The 24,032-nt window shown below is 38.2% G+C and overlaps 1 protein-coding gene and 1 long non-coding RNA gene across 3 annotated transcripts in view; one reads left to right on the forward strand and one right to left on the reverse strand.

The window, feature by feature from the left end:
• LOC124188032 (calcium uniporter protein, mitochondrial) overlaps positions 1–24,032 on the forward strand; it is a 73,443-nt gene that overhangs the window by 38,587 nt on the left and 10,824 nt on the right. The window contains exon 3 of one of the 2 annotated variants that reach the window (XM_046580295.1): positions 14,975–15,037. The exons of the other annotated variant lie outside the window; for it this stretch is intronic. Within the exon in view, the coding sequence (XP_046436251.1) occupies positions 14,975–15,037 (63 nt within the window). The remainder of the gene's footprint in view (positions 1–14,974; positions 15,038–24,032) is intronic. 2 annotated transcript variants of the gene reach the window in all.
• On the reverse strand, positions 225–9,832 carry LOC124188033. Its single transcript, XR_006872227.1, has 2 exons — positions 9,628–9,832; positions 225–481 (listed from the first exon to the last, which is right to left on the reverse strand). It is a non-coding gene; the product is annotated as an uncharacterized LOC124188033 (long non-coding RNA).

The following is a 24,032-nucleotide window of genomic DNA, read 5'->3' on the forward strand; positions in this document are numbered from 1 at the left end:
CCTCGTTTTTCGTAATCCCAACAATATTTAAACAGTGTTTTCAACGATACCTGTTTTACTGAATTTTTCTAGTTACTATAACAAATGAAATTTTTCTCGGTGTGTAAATAATGGTGAACGACGAACGAAGCAACGAACGTCTTCGCTGAGCAGCCGTGACATTTTATCCAGGAATTTATACATCCGCTTGGTTAACGTCTTTGATTAGAATCGCGTCCTCACTCACCTATCCTTCAGGGAATGCCGATTGATGAGCTTAGCTCTTGGTATGAGCTGCTGCCTCCTGAATGCCTCCGACAATGCAGGCTCGCCAAGTCTGTAGTAATTGCTCGGCCGGGTATTTGCTCTGTTCTCCTCGGATATTACGGCCAAACTTTTTGTTCGCTTTAATAACTTCTGCTGCTGTTGATGTTCTCGTAACGATGTCGAAGAAGACCCTCCTCGATGGTCATGGCGGCTGCTGCCTCCCTCTCTAGGCGCACTGCGAACATGTAATTGGTAATTATATTAATTAGTTGCTGACTAACTTTGTTACAGGTTGATACGTGGGGGAAGACCCTGGGGTAATTTTGTTCAACCGCATTTTGCTTCCAATAACACTATGTGAGCTTCACAAAAAAATTCCTCTCTTCCCTAATAAAAACCGGATCATTTTATGCTTGTTCAGATTATAAAACAACTTGTACCAGTTGATCGATCCTTGGTTCGTACGAGTGACAAATTTTTCTCAACGCCTCAATGATTTTCTTCAATGATTGCAACGTTACTGCAAAACTTATATATACTTTCCCGACTTATCAAAGTCGTCTGATGCTCTCATCCGGTTGAAAAATATTCAGATTATAGTCCCGTTCAACACGGTTGAGAAACTTTTCACAAACGAAGCGTAATTTGAAGAAGGAATAAATACATATTCTATAAAATAATGAAACATGAAGAAGAAGGGTGCTAGAGGATTGAATTTTCATGTGATGGATTGCTGCACGTTTCTTTCTGGTAAAATGAGCTTTTCCCACTTCCCCGAGACTTCTATATATTGCGTAATTCTCGCCGGGTCTGTACTACCCAAAGCAATTTTCACAAGCCAGAGTAACTGCTTTGCGTTCGTGCGGAATTAAAGTGCAGTCCGTAGGGACGGTTTCACGTAAGTAAAACTATTAGCCGTAAGTGCACAGATGCATTTCCCTGAGTTGCAAATTTCCACTTAAACCTTATACGTTGGCAGGGTTAGTTCGGATTAACAAGATTTTCTCAACTTGCGTAAATTTCTTTACGATAAATAATAACAATAATAACAGTAATATTAACAGTAATTTCTCCCCGAGTATCTAGTTTCTCGCTGGTCGAGTCGTCGGGGTAAATAGTGAAACGACGACCTCCGCGGCTGAGTTTGCTTATTATCATGTGCTATGATCAAGTATCGATTTCGTACGACGAGTTTTGCTTCGCAGTTTCTTTTTCACTCCTTGTCTACGCGGACTTAAACTTCAATTTCATTATCAGCGAAAGTTCTCGCGGTCACGGTACACCATAATGACCTCAAGGCTGTGGCGGTCTCACCACCGTAGCCACAAATGGTCCCGCGGATGCCGTATCCGATCGCTTCCACTTTCAACGACCTGTGCTTTATACCTCGATCCGGAAATAGCTGAGAGCTTGTAAATCACCCGCTTCGGTATTGGCTTTCAATCTCGAACGGCGATATGCAAAGAAAAATTCTTAATAATAATAATGAACAGGTAGTTAAGAATAATGAAGAAGTCACAAAAAAAAAAAAAAAAGACTGAAAGAAATTATGCCTGACGCTGGCCTTTTGTCTGAAATTGGTAGCTAATTTACTGAGACAATAATAAATGAGATCTTCACGGCTGATCGGACAAATTATGGACTGTTAAAATTTGACAAAGGAGGTCAATTAGAGAAGCAGGGAATAGAAAATATTGATTAGTTGAAAAACAGAATAATGATAATAATAATAATAATAATAATAGTAGTAGTAGTAACAATAATTCATCAAGTTATTGAGTGATCACTTTCTCGCCGTGTTTGCTTCCGTGCCTGTGGTACTAACAATAAGGCCATTACCCTAAATAATGACGCATATCTGCCCCCTCATGCGCTCTGCAGCCGAATGTATACCTATACATAGATGGGTGTGTCTCTCATGCTCCCAAGAGTCTCCTGCAGCATTCCCTGCAAGGGAAACTGATAATTTTCAACCCCTTGCGGTACGTTGCGTAAATATCCGTTTGCGGGCGGCGAGAAAGAAACTGCAGCAATTTGGAGGGAAAAGAATTAGGCAGATAAATAGCAAAACTGACGCTGTAAGAGCCCTCCTCACGTAGGTCATTATGGTCATAAAGCGGGGGATCCGTACTTTGACATATCTGTAGACAATACCCGGTAAGCATACCTGTGCAAAGGTGTTACAAGCTTGTCGTAAAAATTGAAACGATGTCAATTTCAACCGGGAATAACGCGTCGTTCCTTCAGGGAGCGTAATAGTACCAACATCGTAACTCGTTTGAAGAGTGTGTACTAAACGCGGTACACCCTAACGCGACGCTAAAGTAGACATGAAACTGCTCCTTGTTGTCTTGAAAAAAAAAGCAACATATAAGCGTAAGTAAACGGTGCGTTCATCACAAACGATACGTCGGTTTATAGATAAAATATATCGCATCTCATTGCCTATCAAACATATATAATATATATATATATATTTTTTTTTTTTTTTCACCTTCCTTCAACGCAATATGTTAGAATGCGTGGGTAACTTGACGGCGGTGCTCGTTTTTTTCTCACGTTTTTTTTTTTTTAATTTTAATATACAACTCCGTAAAAAGCAGCGCCTTTTTGTCGACTTGTTTTTTTTTTTTTTTTATCTGGACTTAATTACCGAAGATCGAAGGTGAATTCAACTCCCGGAGCATCGAACGTCTGTATCGAAGAACAAGTATCTACAACCACGGCAAATCATGTATGACGTAAACCACGCGAAAATGTATTGTATCGGACACGTACTTTTCAAGTCTTGAAAGTCTTCCGGAAACTTTTATACAGTACAGCTGTTGTGAAACTTTATAACTCTAGTTTTTTTGCGATGGTATATTTCTACTTTAAAACCGTTGGAATATACTTTTATTTTTCTTTCCGAACACCTTATTCCCCATACGTGTCATGATATTTGATCATCGACGGAGTTCATCCTGTGTTTAAATAATATATATATATATATACATATATAAATATGTATTAAAACGCTTTTGAAGGTAGATGAAGTTTTTTTTTTTTTTTTTTTTCTTACTATTCCTTGCAACCCTTTCAACTTTGATTTCCTAACCTGGATCAGCTCAATTTTTCGAGGAATGAATGGGTCGAACCTTATTATAGTCGTAAAATTTGTCTACTGAAAATGTCAGGCGTTTCGCTCTGTAATATATATCTATATAGAATTGATGTTTTCGCACGAAGTGTTCTAAAACTTCTCGAGATGGCTTTTTTCCTCGCTATCGCATCGATCCGTGTGCACTCGCACGCACTTTTTATAAATAAAAGAAGGTAGCTGGCGTACCCGTCTCGCTTTTTACCGATGTAGGTACACACTGTATATCCATGCATATTACAACGCGAACGTCCTGGGGAGAAACTTGGGAAAAGTGAAGTAAAATAAGAAATGTACATACTCCGTATGCGCAGCACCGGGTGCCCTGGATTCGATCTTTAACGATGCCTACCAGTGCACATCTGTCGTAGAACTAGCCGAGTTATAGAAAAATCGACAAACTCCACCTGAGTAAATTCGGATGATGAAGCAATTCAAAGGGGACGGTAAAAAAAAATTACTATCGAACGCTACTTCCTTCACACACGCGTTTGCTGACTCGACTCTTATAAAACCACGGCGTCTTCTTTTTATTTTTTATAGTAACTAGAAAAATTCAGTAAAATAGGTATCGTTAAAAAAACTGTTCGAATATTGTTGGAATTTCGAAAAACGAGGTACGCCCAACTATTTTACGTTGTTGTCGATCATTTTTTGGTAATTGGAACGCACAATCAGTTTGTTCGGTTTATTGTACTTTTTTAGTTAGATAAGGCTTAACGTCAATTTATTGTTGCACAAGCGTTAAATATTCGCAACAGTTGCAAGAAAATCTAGCAACATTGATCGTAATGAGAAAGAATAGTAGCGGATAGTAGACTTTCCGGTAACAGCTAGAAAACTAATTATCATTTTCTACCTAGAACTGTATATTTCGATTGTGGTAAGAAATAAAAATAGTCAAGGACCGAGCGGTAACCGGAACTAAAAATTTCTCTCAGCGTCGAAAATGAAAACTCCCCTACGAATGAGCGACGTGTGCAGCCACGTTAGATACGAAGAGGAAATGGGAAATTCAAGAAAACATGAGGATAATTCCCGAGCGTGAAAATACTCGCGATGAATGGTCATTAAGTTATGTAGAACCAAGGACAGTCAATGCGAATAATATTAAGAAGCCTGCCTACCTGCCATGCCGTCGCGAATTACGTTCTCTTCGCGTTTTACGCTCGCGCTCACGTGACCCAGAGATCCTTCTCACCTCTGGGTTCTTATGCCGATGCGATAACTAAACTGTTTTCATACACATTTGACGCGTTTAATAGTCAGGTTTGCGAGATTATTTATTCTAGGTAGACGTAGTCATCTGTGCCGCGTTCAGCAACCGCGACTTCGCGACCATGAAGGCCAAACGAATATCTGTTGTTACGGTCGTAAAGCTGATCTCGACGGACAAAAAGGAGGAAAAAGCAACGAGTGAGAAAAGGCAATGAGAAATACGGGAAAGAAACATCGCCTCGGACATGATCAGTTGCAGTGGGTACCAAGTTAAATCTTTACAACGTCGTCACGGACATGCAGCCCACAAAAACTTTGTGTATAATACTTGTATAGGCACACTGTGTATAATACACATATACATATATATTTCGATTTATCTCAGCAGACGTTGTTATTCACGCTTTTATTGTATCACCGTTGCGTAAGTAAAGGTAACCTCCGAATGTACCTACATGTTGTGTTACCGACTACCGACGATTCTAAATATAGATCTAACTCACGCTGTAATTATTAATCGGTTTCTTTTTGAAACTACGGTGTAAAAGATAGATTTTAAAAAAAAAAGTTGCTCAATTCATTTATAAAGATTTGCATATATTTTTGTCCACGTTTCCACAATTTTGGCAATCGTTTATTTTATATGAAGACGGTTGATTGTTTACCCGGTAAAAAAAAAAAAAAAAAAAAAAATGCAACTATCTGGTACCGATCGATCAGGTAAAGCAAAACTTGGTTTATCCAGTCTGAGCTGGAAATTATTGAAATCGCATACGGTATCTTGAAACTTCGGAATCATGTTTCGATCACATCCGTTTGTACTACTTGATGAATAATACATTGCTCGTTATCTCTAATCTGCAAACTTCCTGAATGAAATTCATCAAGTTGTTACGTTAACATAACCCATGCATCATACAGACGTACGCATCAACTATATATATGCAGGATGAATTTATTCGTTAGCGATGAGATCGTCTTGGCTGCAGCGTCCCTAACAAAATGGAATTTTTCATTTTTTTTTTTTTTCCATACCGATTGACGAGAGGTAAAAAGCGTGGCATCTTTACATTGTTTAACAAAAGTGTTTTTTTTTTCTTCTCCCTTTTTTTTCACGTTGTACAATCGCATAACCATCGCTGCATTATATACCTATACATATACAGACGAACGGGTGTCTGCCTCTAAGGAGGATTGGGGAAACGAATTGCGCAACTTTGTACATATGTACATAATACGTATATACGTATAAATTATCTGCCTGACGCTTCGGAGCTCTGGGCTGTTCTGTTGCCGCTCGGTTGCTCTGACTGACTGTAACTGCGATTGCTGCCGTACCTGAAATCTTGGTAAGGAGAAGAAGATTCAACGAGGTGATAAGGACACGGGAATATTGCCAGCTGAAAAAACTCTCGACGCGTATAACTTTGCCTCGTACATTGCTGTAACGCAAATTTTAGGTGACGTTACAACGATCTTGATTCGTGGTGATATTTTTACTCTTTTTTGTTTTTTCTTGTCTTTTTCTCCCATCGGCATCATCGACTCGAGAGGATATTGTCGGAGGTTGTCGGAGAGAATTTTTGCGCAGATGTGTCACCGTTGTTCGGTATTCGAAAAATCAGCCTTGTGGTTTTCCAATTTCTGTGGCTTTTCGTACTGCAACGTCGTGACTTTCGGGGATCTTGAAGAAAACTGTGAGAGAAATTTTTTTTCCGATCTTTTGGTTATATTACATGACTAATATAAATGTGAAATTATCGTCCAACTGTGAAATTGGAGTTTAGATTCTGTAATACGTTTTACCCAATTTTATAAACCTATCGTCGCGTCGAGTTGCTTTGGGAAACTTGTGAATTTCGTTACACGGTCTTCTTACTTCGTGCGGGAGGGAGGAACTTTTCGAATCACTTACACACGCTACTGTTTATACCAAAAATTTGCCGAAATTCTTACGTATGATTTAAAAAAGTTGGGTTTTTGTTTGAAGATTTGAAAACTTAGTGGCAGGGAGAAATTAGCGACAGTTTGCGAAATTCGGAGAGATCGTAAATTACCAACAGTTTTGGACCCGCGTGTTTATCACGGGAGTAAAATCCACACCCACCTAATCGCGAACATCAAACATTTGAACGTTCCGAGAAATCCTTCAGCCGCGGATTAGCTAACTGTCTGCAAATAATCACCGCCAGGTTTCTACGTCGGCCGGTCGAGTCAACAAATCTCATACGTTAATAAAAACAGATAAAAATAACCGGGGTAAAAATGGTCAAGATTATCATTTCCGTGCAATGCTGCATTACACGTTGTAAATCTTTCAAAATTACAGTAAAAATATACCCAAGTATGAAAAACGATGTTACAATTTTTGATCATTTATCCACTCGATGTGCAAAATTTGACTCTATATCGAATTCGCGTCGTTCATTCTTCGAGAGTCTATATTTCATACCCACTTAACTTACGTCATCCTTCGCATCCACATCGCGTAGTCCCTACAACAGTTAACAAGATGAGACATCTTGCGAAAGGAACGTATATTTGCTATTCGCGTTGCAGCGTTGCAACAGCAGAGAAACGCATCGATGTATAAAGAGTGGTGAAAATGATACATTGCAATTCGCTTTGCGAATAGGCGGATAAAAATCATTGAATATACCAGAGTACCAATGCTGCAGAGCAAAGATAGTGGATCCAGACAAATTATACGTGCGTCGCGCTGCACGTATCGTAGGTACAACGTCAATCACCCTTGTGGGAAAAGGGCGTGGGGAAGGTAGAAAAAAATTGTGCGAAAGCCACTCGCCGCACGGAGTTCACGGTAACCGGAAGTGGTCGAGAGTAAACTACTCGAGGAGTTCCGTGCTCCGGATCACCTTATAACAGCGGATGATTTACATCCGGCGAAAGTCAAATCGCATATATATCGAAGCCGATGCGTGGCTCGGAAACAAATTTGAATTATTTCTCGCCTTAATAATCGCTAGTTCTGTCATTATTTCATTCCCAATATCGTAAGTTTCTCAAACCTCGAGGAAATTTCGTCCAGCGATTAAACTTGGCGAATTAATTCCACACCGTCAACGCGTCTCGCGTTATTATGTTATTATACGAAATTAACTTCGCGAAGTTATGCGTAGCGAGCTGGTCCCTCAAATAATATATCCTCTGATTCGCGATGTTATTCGTTTACACGATCGCATCGGAGGGAGCTAAAAGTTCATAATCACTGTTGATTCGCATGCGCGATGATGATGCTGTTGCGCGGATTATAATTGAAAACTAAAAAAAAAAAAAAATAAAAAACTTGCACGACAGGGACTCGCGATGAGGGAATCACGATGCAGCCTTGAACCGGGTCGATGTGCGCTCATCGAATCACCTGTCTTATTATATTACAAATTGCAAAATTCACGCGTTAGGCATACCTCGCGAAATTGTTGACTGACGAAATATTCATACCGCCTTTTTTAATTTTACAGATGTATCAAACGCGTATTTATGAACGTACGAACGTTTTCGAAATGAGCTAACTGAAACAGGGCGGCTTCCAGTTTGCAACCAATGACACTAATTTGCCACTATTTTTCATACTCGCTACCGTTTGCCTTTATTTTCAACCAATTGCCTTTATTTACATGTCTCTGATAAGAAGAAAATAAAAATTTTACTCTTGGCATCAACGTGTCCCACAAAATCTATCGATGTCGAATAATTCAAAAAATTTATTCGAAAAATACGTATGATTCTTCGGCAAATTTGAGGAGACCCATATTCTGTCATTCTGCTCGTAAAAAAATATCGCGAGAGTGAAACAAAAGAATGGAAGACGTTAACACAACTGAAGGCGTGCAAACGATTCACGTCTGGAAAAAAGGAAGTAGAAACAAACCGTACTTTCACTGCAAGAACAAGTCAACATCCGTGGGTTGAAGGAGCAATAATTTGCATGAATTGACGATGTTATGAGATGACTTAAACAGAAGTATGTCCAAACTCGTGTTTAATTGCGTATAGATAAGTATACATGTTTATTGTTGTAATATTCAACTATTTTTAGGCTCATACAGTCTTATTCGCCACTGGATTTTTCATACTTTCCATGCCCGCTTGTTTCTTGGTAATACGTACACGTATTGCACAAAAAGAAACAATGTAGGGACATAAAGAAAATAATTTATAGTAGAAAATATATAAGCTACCTGAAGATTTCAGAAATTCATTGTATTGAAAAATTCATATATCTTTTCGAGGAGCTTACCAGCTGAGGAAACTTGTGCAAAAAGTTAGAACTTTTGTAATAGGAATAGTCGGGAAAAAATGGGCAAGAGGAAAATAATTCAATTCCCGGAAATCGTGGTTGAATTTTTCTCGTGACATTTTACATCGCGTTGGATAACTCTGGCAATTCTCGATTGATCTTCCTTAACTCGAGGTTGTCTAAACGAAGGAAAAAATACGTATATTTTGAGGAGAAAAATTACTCGAATTCGTTTATTCGTTCAAAAATTATGGCACTGTAAAAAAAAAAAAAAAAAAAAAAAAAGTTAACTTACGGAATCTGTAGAAATGGACCTTTGACAAGAAATGATGATAGCCGTGCAGAGAGACGAAATGTTTTAAGAGCTCAAAGACAGAATACGGGTCTTCTCTAATTAGCCAAATTCTCGTATAAATAATTTACAAGTCGTTTGAATTTTCCGTCCCGACCTTGCTGGTCGTTTTGAGTTGAAACCGGCGTATACTACATTCTTGTGACCCAAATATTTATCATTAAAAAATGGACTCTCGTTTGGTTTAAGATGCCACTATTTCGGCAATTATTATTTGTGACTTCGGTCGCTGGAAGCCCTGCTAAAATCACAAAACTTTCGGCACGCTCAACTTTGGGCACACACGGAAAGCTCTAAGCTCGCTTGTTGCCCGCGGTAGAAAAGAACGACGGTGCCGACCGGCACGTTACAAAGTCGACTGCACCAACAACGGAAACAATAATCGTAATTGATAAACTCGGAAACACTCACGGGTTCAATTAGCGCAGGTCTTCCGCACGAGGAGCACTTTGCCGTCGTTTTAAAGCCGTGTTCACTTCCCTGCACCCTATCCTCGACTCGAGCTAAGCTCGAGATTAAATGGAAGTACACTTGACACTCGTCTCTCGGAAAAGAGATTAAAGGGACATGCATGCAGCGACACCGCGAGTACACTTGTTCCCGGCAGTTCACCGAGTGCCCACCTCGGCATATACTAACTCTAGTCTGTAACCTGAAGCTGATGGAGGAGGAGCGTGTACCTTGACTTCGTGACGTCATCGTGTCAAGTGTATTCCGCAGGCCGAGACGTTTGTGTGTGGGTAACTTATCATCGTTCGCCGATGATGCTTGTTGATATTACGATCCCGCTAACGAGTCGCGTTTAACGAAGTTTAGCCCCGCTTTCATTCGATTTGCGGAACTAAATTTGGATCTTTTTTAACGTACGTTTTATATGACCAACGGACGAGATGTCGTCAAACATAAAATCGTACCTTTATTATGTGGGTATTTTCTGATCTTATCGCGTTTGGATAGTCGCTAGTCGTCGTCGAGAGGTAATCGAAAGGGAAGAAAGAATTTAGGCACACGATAATATCGTGTAGAAAGTGAAAATTTTACTAGCGAATCGTGAGCGCGAGTATATTGTTTTGACGGGAAAATGTGTGGGAGTATCAGGTATCGGGGTATTTTGGTTTGAGTTGGGAAAATTTTGTGGGAAATTATACATACGTGGCTCGTGTCAGTCATGCGTAATTGTATTTGTGTTTTTGTGAGTATGATGAGCGGTTTGAATTTTTTTTACACACTTTTACACAGAATGCATATAAGCGAAAAAATTCGTAGGCTTAAAACCGTGAGAATTCGAACGACTGTTCGGTTTCTGTACGTTCACCATATCAAGTCTTGACCCGCAAATGATAATTGACATTACGAATGTGACGCAAATTCAGCGTTTCGTTTTTGTAGCGCGATGACACAATTCGCGATAGTGTATTTTAAGATGAAGAGTAAGCCTCGGAGAATGAGTGAATGAATTACGAATGAATGAATGAATGAATGAATGAATGAATATAATTAACTGTTCATTCAACTCCGTAAATACGTCAAAGAACGCTCGGTATTGTAACGTTAAGTTTTATACAAAGTAGAAACAAACGGATACTTGTTAGTAAAAATTGTGTTAAAGTTTTCAAATTTCTGTTAGAATCATATTAACAAACGCATGAATGCTGAAACGAAAAATTTTGAATTTGTGAAATTTGACATTTGCGAATATTATTAACAACAACGTTTATACCCAACGGTGAATTATATAGATTTTTAATTCTTGTTAACTTACGTTGTATCTTATTACCCTGAGAATTATCATTTACAAAAAAATAAAATAAAACTTTCAAAATAGAGACAACCGTTCGTGAATTATTCCGAATTGAAATATTCCACGGATTTTGAAAATTCATTCAAATTCATACAGACCACGCAGCGACTGCGTCGCGCGGATCTGTGAAATCAATACAAATCGAATTTGACCAGCAAGTTAATTTCTTCACGAAGTCAAACAACTGCGGATCCTGCACTTGTTACACGACGTTCATATGTACGGGCTTAATTCCTGGCTCCCTGAATGGTCGTAAAATATAATCCGTACAACGGAAGTCGGCGTATACCGGATATCTCCTCCCCGACTCTTAATTGCAAGTATTGTCCGCACGTAGATCCGCTATATTATATCCGACCAGAATTATTGGTTATTCGTTTTTTGCTTCTCTCTTTTTTCGCTTCTTTTTTTTTTTTCCTTTTTGTTTTCATGTACATTTGTACATCCTATCAGAATCGATCGAAATTAATGCTTCAGCAAATCTTTGCAAACACCAATCAAATAACATTGGACCATGTAGTACCTACTGTTATGATTTTTCTCTGTGTTTTATTTGAAGGAAAATTTGTACAGTTGTAAAATTATGGTTGCTTTGAACAGACGGAAACAGTCAGTGAGTGAACTGTATGAAAACCAATAGTACTGATAATAATTGAGTCGATTTAACCACGCTACACGAATGTACGCACATATTTACCGATTAATATCTGTCATGTATAAATATTTATCAAGAACGCCCCGATGGTTAAATTTCGGTAAATACATGCAACATGGAATAATTTATACATTGTTGCCTTACCGCTTTATATTTAATTCCATCGTGGTTAATTTTTCACGGCTTGTGTTAACGTCAATCAAAGACTTTGGAGTTTCAGTCCCTCGGGCGAGTTAAATTCTACCCAACAATATACGTATTTGGTTGAGTGAAAACGGGGGGGAAACTTTAAAGTTCGCCAAATTATTTCGAACATGTATATATATATATACATTCGACACGGGTGTATATATATATATATAGGTATATACCTGCATGCCAAATTTCTCGAGATGTAAAAACGGAGAACAAATACGTTCGAAAAAGGGTAAAAAAGCTGCAGTGATTAACCGAGAAACAAAACTACCCTTATAGCTTTTATTCACCGCTTCTATACGCTTATGTGTGAAAATACAACAAGCTGTTTATAATTTGGTTAACCGAAGAGCTAATTAAACGGAACGTGAATAATAATTTTCAAACAAAACGTTGCCTTAACCAAGAAATTTTGCACGAGCTTGATGACGAAAAAAAGGAGAAAAATGTGGCACTCGCGTTTCCCTCAATTTCTGCACCGCTCTCCGCGTGGGTCCTATTGTTTTAATTCATGCGTTTCACGAATTTATGTAAGCGAGTATGCGCCTTATACGTGTGTACTCACAGGTATAATACCATATTTTGCCAGGTAAAACACGTAGTATGTCAAGGCTGCGGGAATATCCCAAGCAGAACAAGGCTGGCGAACCGCTTGTGGATGTGTGTGCAATAATAGCAACGTTTATGGTGTATTATCAGTGTTATTTGTCCATTAGAAATCAACGGAGTTAGGTACGAACCCTTGCAAGACTCGGACCGTGACAATGACGGTGCGGCGTTTGAAGCTATATAATATATATATATATATGTGTTTATATATATATATGTACATACATCGTGAAATCAGCGTAACTTAGTGCACGATATTTTGTCGACCAGATTATAGTTACGCTTTTTCTCGTCTTGTCGACATCGCGACTTTTCTGAACATTGTAATAGACACAGGGAGTTAATGCTTCGCTGGATCCGATTCGCTTGTAAATAGTATAATTCAAATGAAATGACATCGCGTCGAATCCTTTATAATCGACTTAAATGTGACTCGCGGTGTAATTTTGACGATACAAAGTTTCTGTTTTCCGATAATACCCGTAACAATATTTGGGAGAAAAATTTTCAAAAACTGCTGCTTGTCGTGATTCGATTACTAGAAAAATTTGCAGTTTCCATATGTTGCATATTATTGACCTGTCGGATTTGAATATCGCTTAATTGCCGCTGAATACAAACAATTCTCAATTTTCTGCGGGAAACGGTATTTTATATGGAAAAATATTTTAAATAGCAACCCCGCAGGCGAGTAATTCACTTTTATACGAGCCCGAAAGAAATGGGTGAACGTAATTGCACCCAGAGAGCTGGCAGAGTGAAATTGACAATTTACACAGTTTAAAACTTTCATTATATATCCGATATGCAGGAGCCATCTGCCGAAACTATTAAAAAACTCTTTACAAAATTGTATACTTTATATAACGAATTTTTTAATGCGAGCGCTAAAAAAATTCTCATGGCCTCCTTTTTATTAACTTTTCCACTATATCTTTATCCGATTCCTGAAACGTTACGCCAAAGATCAGTTTCATCTTCTTTTCAATCCGGACCTGTTCTTTATACAATTGAAAATATGTGAGAATTCTACTCAAAAGTTTACAACGTTTAAACATTTAATTTGTGAATTCAAACTTCATCATGAAACCGATTCTCAAGTGATCGAAATAGTAATGAATGAGTTAGAGAATCTCAAGAAAGGTGAAACTGTAAAAAGTTGCGAATATTTATAAATATTTATGTAAATCGGTTACGTTGAATGAAATTAAGTTTTCACTAAATAAAACCTGGTCGAGATGGCATTGAATGCCCCGTACAGAGTTTTGCAGAAGCTTTATTTAAAGATTCGTATAGAACTGAAAAATTAGTGCAAAATCGGATTAAACTTGAATCCAATCTCGATAACTAAATTAACCAAATTACAGAATAACTGGCAGCTCTAAATTGAAACGAAATTTTCTCCCGTTTAAACTCATTTACGATTGAATTAAACCCCGCACAGAAGCCACCGGCCGTCACTCAATGAAACGTTACCAAAAATTACCTCACTATAAAAAACAACGTCCATGACGACGTTTCGTTGTCATAGCAACACAGTTTACTCTATTCCATAGTAATACTGTCCTGTTGTAAAAAAAAAAAAAATGAATACTAACAGTATAGAAAATACAAAAATAGAACTGAAATAAAAACAGTCAGAAAAAAAGGCAAGATCGTTAAACGTATTGTGGTACGTGTGTAATTACGTAACGTAAGTACGGCGCAATGACACGTGACTTATTAAATTTGTGTGTGCAGCTTTTACGTACAGCTGTTGATTGTAAATTGATAACTAAAGGTGGTAAAGGTAAAAATACAGGCGGCAGTTTGAACACCGCGGATGCGTTTACAGCGCCTGTGACTCTATTTGGACATGGCACGTGTCCCAAAGTCGTAACCGTAACTGTAACCTACCCATCTCTTCCTTATTCATATGCATTATGCATTATTCGATGCGCTTTCGTACGGCTTAAGTACCCTCCGTAGCAACTGATTCGAGGGTTGACAAACACTTGTGCGAACTTTAAGGGAGAACTCTGCTGGTGTATTGTGATTTATTCATTGCACCAAGTGTAATGTTCGCAAAAATTTTGAACCCATGCACCTGCATCGGTCGCCATTTTTGGATCAACATCTGCCGGGTCAATTCTCGTCGAAATTGAGCGGTTAGTTTTTAGGTATTTAATTAAAATCTTTTTTTATAAATTTTTAATTGAGATTTTCATGTGAGGTGTAATTATTGATTATATATGTTTGATAAATTGTTTTCGCAACGCTTTCAGCTTAATTTCGTCATACGCTTTGCAAAATTATATACGTGTGTCACTTGGCTGAGTTTCTCTTTCGGTTTCATTTGTTCATCTGCTTCTTTTTTCAAAGTTACGTTAGCCTGAGTTGTATTATCGTATGTCAATACGCACGTGATATGTGCAGAATGCTGATTATGCTTTATTCGTTTATTATGCAAAAATTGCTTGTATTTAAGTTGGTTTATTATTTTTGGCTTTGCTTTTCAGAATGGAGCGAAAGGATCAGCTTGGATCTCAAGGATTTTAAGAGCAAAAATCACTGTAAAAAGTGTATGTAAATAATTTGACATGGTTACCTAATACCTACGCCTACGTATGATTTTCTTCAAGCTGCCCTTTACTCTACCAATTTCTTCCTGCATTCGTTAATTGATTAATTAGTTTGCCAACCAGAAATTACACGTATCTACTCGACAAAACAACACCATATTTGAGGCAGTTGAAAAATGCTAATTAATTCAGATACACCGTACAAATATCCAGATTACCGTAGAGACGGTTCTTTAAACGGAAAGTAAAAACTTGGAAATGCATTAAATCAGATAAATTCTTCATGATGTTTAATTAAAAAAAATCATTCAAGCCATTATTTAAATTCATGAAAAATAGTTCAAATTCTTGAGCCTTGTTGCCTTAAATTACAAATGCTGTGATACAAACAATGTCGAAGTATTCAATACTATTTTCGAATTATTATATCCATAGAATTCATTCAAGCAAATAGTTTAAACTATTGTCAAGGTTTGGAAATTTGAGAGACAAATTCGTTATAAATTTCACTTAAACGATTAAAGAAAGGACATTTCTTTTGCATATTCTCAATCTTCCTGAGAACAAATCCGCTGTCACGACAATCGGATTCAATGTACGCAATTTAATATACGCATTGAAACACCATTACGCACGTCCGGAGTATAACAAATTTATGAAACAGGTAAATTCCATTAGATATTACAACGTTGATAAATTATTCGACATTTCAATTTGACGTACCATTTTCAGAGAACGAATTGCCGCGTTCGATCACGCGCACATAAACACAGAGGTAAATATATCCAAGTAAATACTCCGAAGGACCTGTGCAGGGTCCTTTGTCACAATTCGTTAGAGCTTAGCTGTTTCGAAGGGACGAAATTTGAATTACCCATCCATTACACACGACTTATACTCATTCACTGTAACTTTCACCCCCTTTTTCTTTTCACGATCATCTAGTACGTTTGCATAATTTTCTTCACTGTAGATCTAACAGTCCAGTTTGACCGATGAACTTTCCTACTTTATCACGAATCAATCCGCATTGCATGGGTGCCGGTTTTTGAGTGAAGAACAAACAGTCGGGGTCTGCATTGTTCGGTGTGGACCGACTTGTAAGTACGCGCATGTTTCACCTGGCCAATCGGCCCGCAGTGCCGTTTCCTTTGGGTCCGATGCATGACGGGAACGGAGGGGGACTCTGCAGGTGTAAGTATTGTCATCGCGTACTTCTGACCCGGTGTTCGAGTCGGTTCGTGAATCACGAAACCACTGCGGCAACGCCGTAGGGCTCGATGCGAGTCCCTTTGCCGGTAGGATATGCAGCATGAGGGGGTGGACCTTGTCGGTTCCGGTTTACGGTGAACGCGCCGAGGGACGTCGATGACGTGACGATTGTTTCAGTGTGGAATAACGGAGTGAGTTACACCTACACCGATCATTCGCCTTTTACCCGTCGTGGAATTTTATAGAGATTCGAGAAGTCTTTTTGTGCCGTATCGTTCGACAACTTTTACAGGGATGAACGGGACCCGCGGGATTAATCAGAAGTTTGGTAAAGCGGTAAAAACGGTTGAAAAACTTCCGGCGAGGTTATTTTTTCGAATGGTAGTTGACGTGGATAAAACAACGTTATGTAATCAAAATGAATCTGAGGAAATTTATATAACACGAGATAAAATTTCAACAATTTGAGGTTCGAATTTCATGTTTTAATTATTTCGCAAGTTTTTGAAACTCGTTTTGGGATTTAACGATTGAATATATGCGGTAATGTTGAAATGGATATTGAAGTTGAAATTCAATTGTCGAGTTCTACGATTTTATCGTACATATATGCAGTGAGAGAAAGAAATTTTTATATATTCTTTCTTTTATCGATCAAACTCATTTTCAGTTTTAATAGCAAATTTATCCGTGTAGGAGATACGAGTTACAAAACTTGCGGAGAAATTTCTAACGTCGTGAAAGTAAAGTTGTTAAATTATTGTTTGAAAGTGTGTAACTTTTAACCTCTCGGGTTAATCAGAGCAGCTGCATGGTTAACTGGATCTTTTTTCAGAGTAACTTTTTAAACTGAAATATATCTAACGCTGAATTCAAGACCTTTTTCACTTTCTTTTAATGGCGATTACGAAATAAGTCGGAGGTATTAAACGGGCCCTGTATCACTCGTTCAAATACCATGAGTAAATATGATACGACCAAAGTTGATAAGAATTACGTATTTTCAAGCGTACTTTTTTCGAAACAAATTTCTCAGTGAATTTCACATCGATCTTTTAATCTGTATCTCAAAATTATCATGATTGTAACAAGACGACGCTTATTCAAATCAACGAGCTTTATTGTACGATTATAAAATTTTTCTCTTAATACACCGATAACTTATACATATACTCCATTTGATAAATTACCAGTTGTTTCCGGGTGTAATTTTCTAGACTCACGATTCGTTCCGTAATGAAAATTCGTGCAATCATCTTTGATGTATATTTTCAGAAACCTTGTTTTTCCACAAAGTATATGCGCGTGCGGATGCATCAGCTGTCGACGTTATGATTACATGAGACGACGCTACCGTCGCGTTGCAAGGCCTTTGATTCTAAGAAATTGCGAATCACGTATCTTTATCGCGATTTGCATTGCGAGGAATCACCTAGTTTCGTGTATCGACATATACAACACGCGTCAAAGCAGTTCTTCGTCAAAGTAAACCTAACGACACAAGTCGTTATATTCATTCTGCCAGGTCATCTTCTTTTATTTTCTTCGTACCAGTTTTGTTACAAAATTGTTTACCTGTGGTTAGTCACAGTTCATTCGAAGCAATGACGCAGCGACTCGTGTCCCAAATTGAAATATACTATACGCCGTGCTTTATAACTCACGTGCAACTTGAATGAAAAGAAACATTTTCACCGACCGCAAGGTTTTACGTACCACTGCGTGTGTTCGATATGCAAAAAAAAAAAAAAAAAAAACTAGCCGAATCAAACTCCTAATTGCAGTGAAATCGCCACATTCTTACAAACTGTAAATTAGATTTGACAACGAGTTCGTGAAAATGCTATTAAAATTTCATTTCTGAGCTTATACTAAACTTATCTTATACTAAACAGTATGAAAGTGCGAAAACGTTGAACAGTTTACAATTATCCTTCATCTCCTGCATTGTGTTATTACCGACATAGGAAAATAATCTTCTCCTGCGAGAGAGAACCGCGACTCACGCGCCTGGCGGCGAAGGTACGAACTAATTCCTTGATACTCGTTTCACGTGCTGAACGGAGTTTGACAAATCGCACTTGGTACGTAATAAAAAGCGGCGCGTTAGCATCAGCTACTAAAAATGCATCATTCCTTCGTGAACGGAACCTCAGCTATATAGGTATAAATAAAATCATACCCGGATGACTTGGTGTTTATGAATTTTTTATTTTTCCTCAGCACGAAATCCAAGCTGCGAGTAGACATGACAGAGAGGATCGATAACCCAGATATAGCCTGGCTCTTCAAGATCCGCCTTAGTGATTTAATCAGAAAATTAGCAGACTCCTGAGAAACTAAACACGATACGAGAATGGCAAAATGCGATTCAGCCGCAGCGTATTTACTCGGGTGAATATTAATACGTACGTATGCATGTACCTACTTGCAGGCAGACTTTGTTTCCGCGTTTGAAACTACGAAAACACCTCCATGCGTGTATAACGGGCAGCCGTGTGCCCGACCTATGCGTCTAATTAGTCGGCTTTCTGGTCCTCTGCCAAATGAAATTTTAAGTAAAATACACGAGGATCTTACTTACAAGTATGCGTCGCGTGTTACAAATGCACCCGAGTGCTCCATTTAGTTGTTAAAAATGTTTCGGGTGTACAGTCGAGTAAGATGATGAAGAATAAATAAGCTAAAAGGATTATAAATAAAGTTACGCTGGGTTTGAAAAGTGAAATGAACTCAAGTTCATTTATGCAGTTGAATATTATATGATAAAAATGTGTACAAATTATAACGCAAGATAATTGGAAAATTAAGAAATTATTCATGGAATCTATTCAACGAACGATGCATTTTTTTTACACTGAACATATATTTCGGCAATGCAACCGCTCTGGAGTTATCGATCCTCGGGCATTTTCGATCGATTGATTTTAAATCACAGCTTTCGATCGTTTATTCAGTTTACTTCGTCGTTGACTTTATTGAAGTTAATTCGAAACATCATGAAACTAATTTTCGAAATTAAAGAGTGACGATTTAAAAAACAAGAAGAAAATAAAGGAAGATACGAAATACGCGTTACGAACAAGAAGAAAAGCCGGTAGATTTTTGACTCGTGACCATGAAAGAGTCGGAAGTTACACAACAATGAGTACCATCTGCATCCGTGTTCCCAGCGCACTTGAGGTATTACGTGTCGGAGTCAGACTGTTATAGGCATCTCCTCCTCGTTGGCTTTGTTACTTAATTGCCAGGAAGATCATGTGAAATAACTGACTCGAGGCCGTGCGCTGATTGTATCGTACGTAAACAAGCATCGTGTCTTTTTATGTCTGCACACTAAACCTTATACGAAATCGCTGGGCAAGCAATCAGCAATCAAAATTTATACGAGTCGAGATGAGTGGACCTGTTTACCTTAGGAATCGGTTCACGGGTTCAAGAGTAAATCACGTTAGTGGAATTCAAGGGGACCGGTTATACGGACGAGTTGACTTTTACTAATGCAGATTCAGTCTCTACGTTGGCTTATTATTTTCTGACCTGGTAAAGACTTGACTTTTACTCTAGTCCATAACATGGGGGAAAATCCGTTGATGATTAATGAAGCTTCAGGCTTTCATAACAGTTCGTTCATCGCCAGCCATATTTCAAAGAGAACAAGTCCCTGTCTTAACAGAAGAAGAAATTTTGATGCTCGTTCCATGTGAACATTAACGAATTGGTAAGATATTTTGATCGACAGTTGAGTATATTTTATGAAAGACATGAGGCTGATCGACGAAGCGGTAAAGTATATTCTGATTTCTTATCTCTTTGATTTTGATTTATGCCCGAGTCTTTCGTCTTTGCGAACTCTGCTCTGTGCCTATAAACTGATTTCAAACTCTATGCGGTTTTAGGAGAAAAGTTACGTACATAATATTGCGGTCGATGTAATATGAATTCATATATCAAGTAGCTCAAACTTTGGTAACAAAGAAAGTCCAACCGATCGGATCCAGCCGAATTGATTGCCATGAATTACGGCTGAGATTTTTTAGCATTTTCTTTTTCTTTTCACCTGCGCTAATTCTTATTTTATGTTTTTAATTATTAGATATATATTCAAGGACTGTCTGTAATTGAGAGACAAGTTTGATAGAAGTCTTCGTTTCTTTACGATTCCAAAATTCATTAAATTTAGTTTCTCTCTGTTTAAACGCATGCTTCTGCTCATGGTGTTTAATTACCAACCGAAATACAATTTTAACAAAAACTGAAGTGCTGCTAAATGTTATCGAAGTGTGGCAGCTGCCGGAAATATTGATCCGTTATTTCACTCCGTTAGTCCCCTCAAAGTCTTCTACACCCGATTTTCCTGCATGAATGTATGTATGCCTCTGTGTGATTTATACATTTCCGCGTGAGTGATGAATTGCCGCATTATTACGCACGCATATATGTATAATGTATTCGATTTTCTAGTTTGTCCCCGGCTTTAATTATTTTGCAGTAATATACATTACGGCCAAACAATAGTTTCGTGTAGTCGCTTCGCAACCATCTCCTATCAATATATAAAAATTCTACGCTACCATGCATGGTAGAACACATTTGCATAGGAGCATTAATTATCCATTAAATTTTCCATAGAACAAATCACAGCTTGCTTCCGACGATTTCGCGATTTATTATTCAATAAAGTCAGTCGTTTTTTGTATTTCGGTTTAAAAAAAAAATGTACACTCTCGATCTCGAAAACTTGAACTATTATCCAACGTTATTATTCCAGAACGCTTTTCGTGGTATCTTGGGTGAAAAGTTTTCCTTCGAGTCTGATGTAAGCTGAAGCGCGAGAGGCACTTAGCACCTCAATGTTACCAAAAGCATTAACTCCTCGTCCAGATCTAATGTAACTCACGTACATGTAACCCATGGATATATAGACACGTCCTGATATTATTTGCTCCGTTCACTCAGCGGTGCGGGTGTTGGAAATAAAACGAGTGTAAATTTGACGCGTAGGGTATTCATTTTCGGCCACCTTTCAATAAATCATTGTGCAAATATTGTAAGCCGCCAACCGCGTCGCAAGCTCACAGATCGTGATGCGTAGGCTGAATTGAAGCCAGATTGTTTCTTTAGTGGTTAAAAATATCGCCTGCGTTTATTTAACTGCGTAATAGCGAGATAAGGAAATTAGTCATTTGGATCTTAAGACACTGGGGTAGACAGAGTTTTTCTATCTTCTCATTCTCACCGTTACGTATGTACAAGTATAACCGATAGACAAACACGGGGACCTCCTCTCCGCTCTTATTAACTCACCCTGGCTAATTGGAAGACAGCAAATATAACGCAAAACGTGTTAGCGAATCGGGCACAATTACACGGTATAAATGAATTCAAATGACTCGACGAGGGAATGCTAATTGCCAGGACGCACGGTTTCTTTTTCAATTTATATTCCTGCGCCCAAATGGCGCTGGTACTGTGCTTCAGATTTCATTGCAGAAATATCGAGTACGTGCGTGAAAATTGCGTGATTTATTATTATACGTATATTAGGGTGGGTCCTAGTCTTGAAATTCTTCTTAATTTGACTGGGACGCCCCCGAAATTTATTTCAAACAAATAAAATAGAAATCTCCTCAAAATCACAGGTCTTTATCTCAACACTCTCACAAGATCTGTCAGGTTTACCATTTTGAATATATACACATTTTTACTCAACTTGCAGTGTACCTACATGTATTTGACCGCGGTATTAACTAATTGAAAAAAATCTATGACTGTAAAAAATTAGTCAGCATTTATGCTATTGTTTGATGAAAATATCAGCATCGTCAATGGGACGTTTCATATCAATTGACCACTGATATCAAACTCACAGTAAATTCAAACTCTAATTGGATACATCTGACATGGAATTCTCTGTAATCGATACTGATATTTTGATCGAATGTTGAAATGTATATACGTACTTACTAAAATTAAAGTAAAAACGTGCGTATTTTGAATTCAAAACTTCTCAGCTCTCGCGCGAAGTTTTAGGGTTGAGATACAGATCCGTCCTTCGGAGCAGAGTCAAAATTCAAAAAAAAAAAAAATCGAAAATGAAAACAATTCGAGTATGTAAATACATGCAGTGACGTGCAGGTAACAAGACTTTTAGCAAAAGAACATAATTGACAACCTTTCGTCAGCTTGATCAGCAAATTCCATGGTCACTTGGCAGTAGACGATTTTTATTGAGAACATCGCGATCACGCATCTCCAGGCAACGTGCCGTTTCACCATTGACTGAAACTCATCGTCAGCTGGAACAGGATTCTCGGTCGCATTTTCCGACTCTCATTTAACGAGATACCATCCTCTGGTTCTCTCTTTTTCTATCCCGCGAGGGGCGACGTGAAATTACTGTCACAGATGCATTTTCTTCGTAAAGCCAAACGCACACGCCTAAACACGTGTGTAATTGACCCTACGTATGATTGTAATTATCCTCGTGTGCGTACTACGTGTTTTACACGCGTGTAGCACGCGTGTGATCACCGCTGCCTCGTGTTGTAGTAACACTCTGTGAATTCGTAGAATGTTGGAGCTCGAAACGGATATCCGGTGTGTTCCGGTGCTGCCCTGACAACCCCTACCATCGTTCCTGTCCTCCAACTTTCCCCTCCATCGATGTACGGTCTGTCGTATAACTGGCACTGATTACTATTGGCGAGAGAAGAGAACGCTGCAAATTGTTCCCCAACTTTCATGTAATATTACAAACAGCTCGGAGCTTGAGAATTACAAGGTGCGATATGATCGTATTAGCGTAACAGGCAGCCTATGTGGCGGTCGAAATATGACCGAGAAGTTAGTTAATCATTGTGCGAAGATAGAACAACGACGAAATTTTGGAAACATCTACGAATTCCGGTCACGGTACAATGGTCAGTTGTAATTATCGACATATTTGCTCCGCGATCTTCCATTTGTCAGTTCGTATCGAATACTTTGGTTTTTACGGTATTTCGAAGAAATTGTGGAGCCAGGTGATAACGAAAACTTTATATACGTTACAGCATTTTTCAAATCTTTGCTACTTCCGATTGACAGTTAATTGCTGTACCGTATACCATGTCGATGTTTAATTATCACTCCTTAGTAATTCACTTACTATACAATTTATTGTAGTTGTAGTATTTTATAAATTTATTATCGGGATTTCTGCTGATCTAATTGCATACGTTTCAGAAATCCTATTACTGTTGCGAATTTTCCTATCCCGAGAATTTTTTCAAATGTTATATAAACTCTTTTTCCGACGTGATACGAAATTGATGTTGAGCTGTCTAATACTTCTCGCCAAGTAGGCGCAGCTGCCCCAAACAGTGACAAGGGAAATTTAATATTTCACATTATATACGCATATGTATAAATATTGTGTGTGTGCGTATTCTTATCCATTTCATACATAAAGGGTTATTTATATCCGCAGTCTGTATCTTGCAATGTGCTTGTCGATGAAAAAAATTTTAAACATAATAAATGTATACGACGTGTCGGAGTTACTGCAATAACCCGTTGATCAATACATCCGCGTAGTACTTATCACTTTCGTATGGATACAGTTGTATAAGGTACAAAGAAATATTAGGGACCATTCACGGATTACGTAAATCTCAATGGAAAAGGAATTCGAATGCTGCTTTACGTTAGGATTTTTTATTCTACTCGACACTCCGAACTTTGTATACCTACTATGTCAACAGTAATATTTATACAACTAATTACACTCTATTCTATCGAA

The sequence above is a fragment of the Neodiprion fabricii genome, chromosome 1 (genome assembly GCF_021155785.1).
Source record: "Neodiprion fabricii isolate iyNeoFabr1 chromosome 1, iyNeoFabr1.1, whole genome shotgun sequence".
NCBI classification, from domain to species: Eukaryota; Metazoa; Arthropoda; class Insecta; order Hymenoptera; family Diprionidae; genus Neodiprion; species Neodiprion fabricii.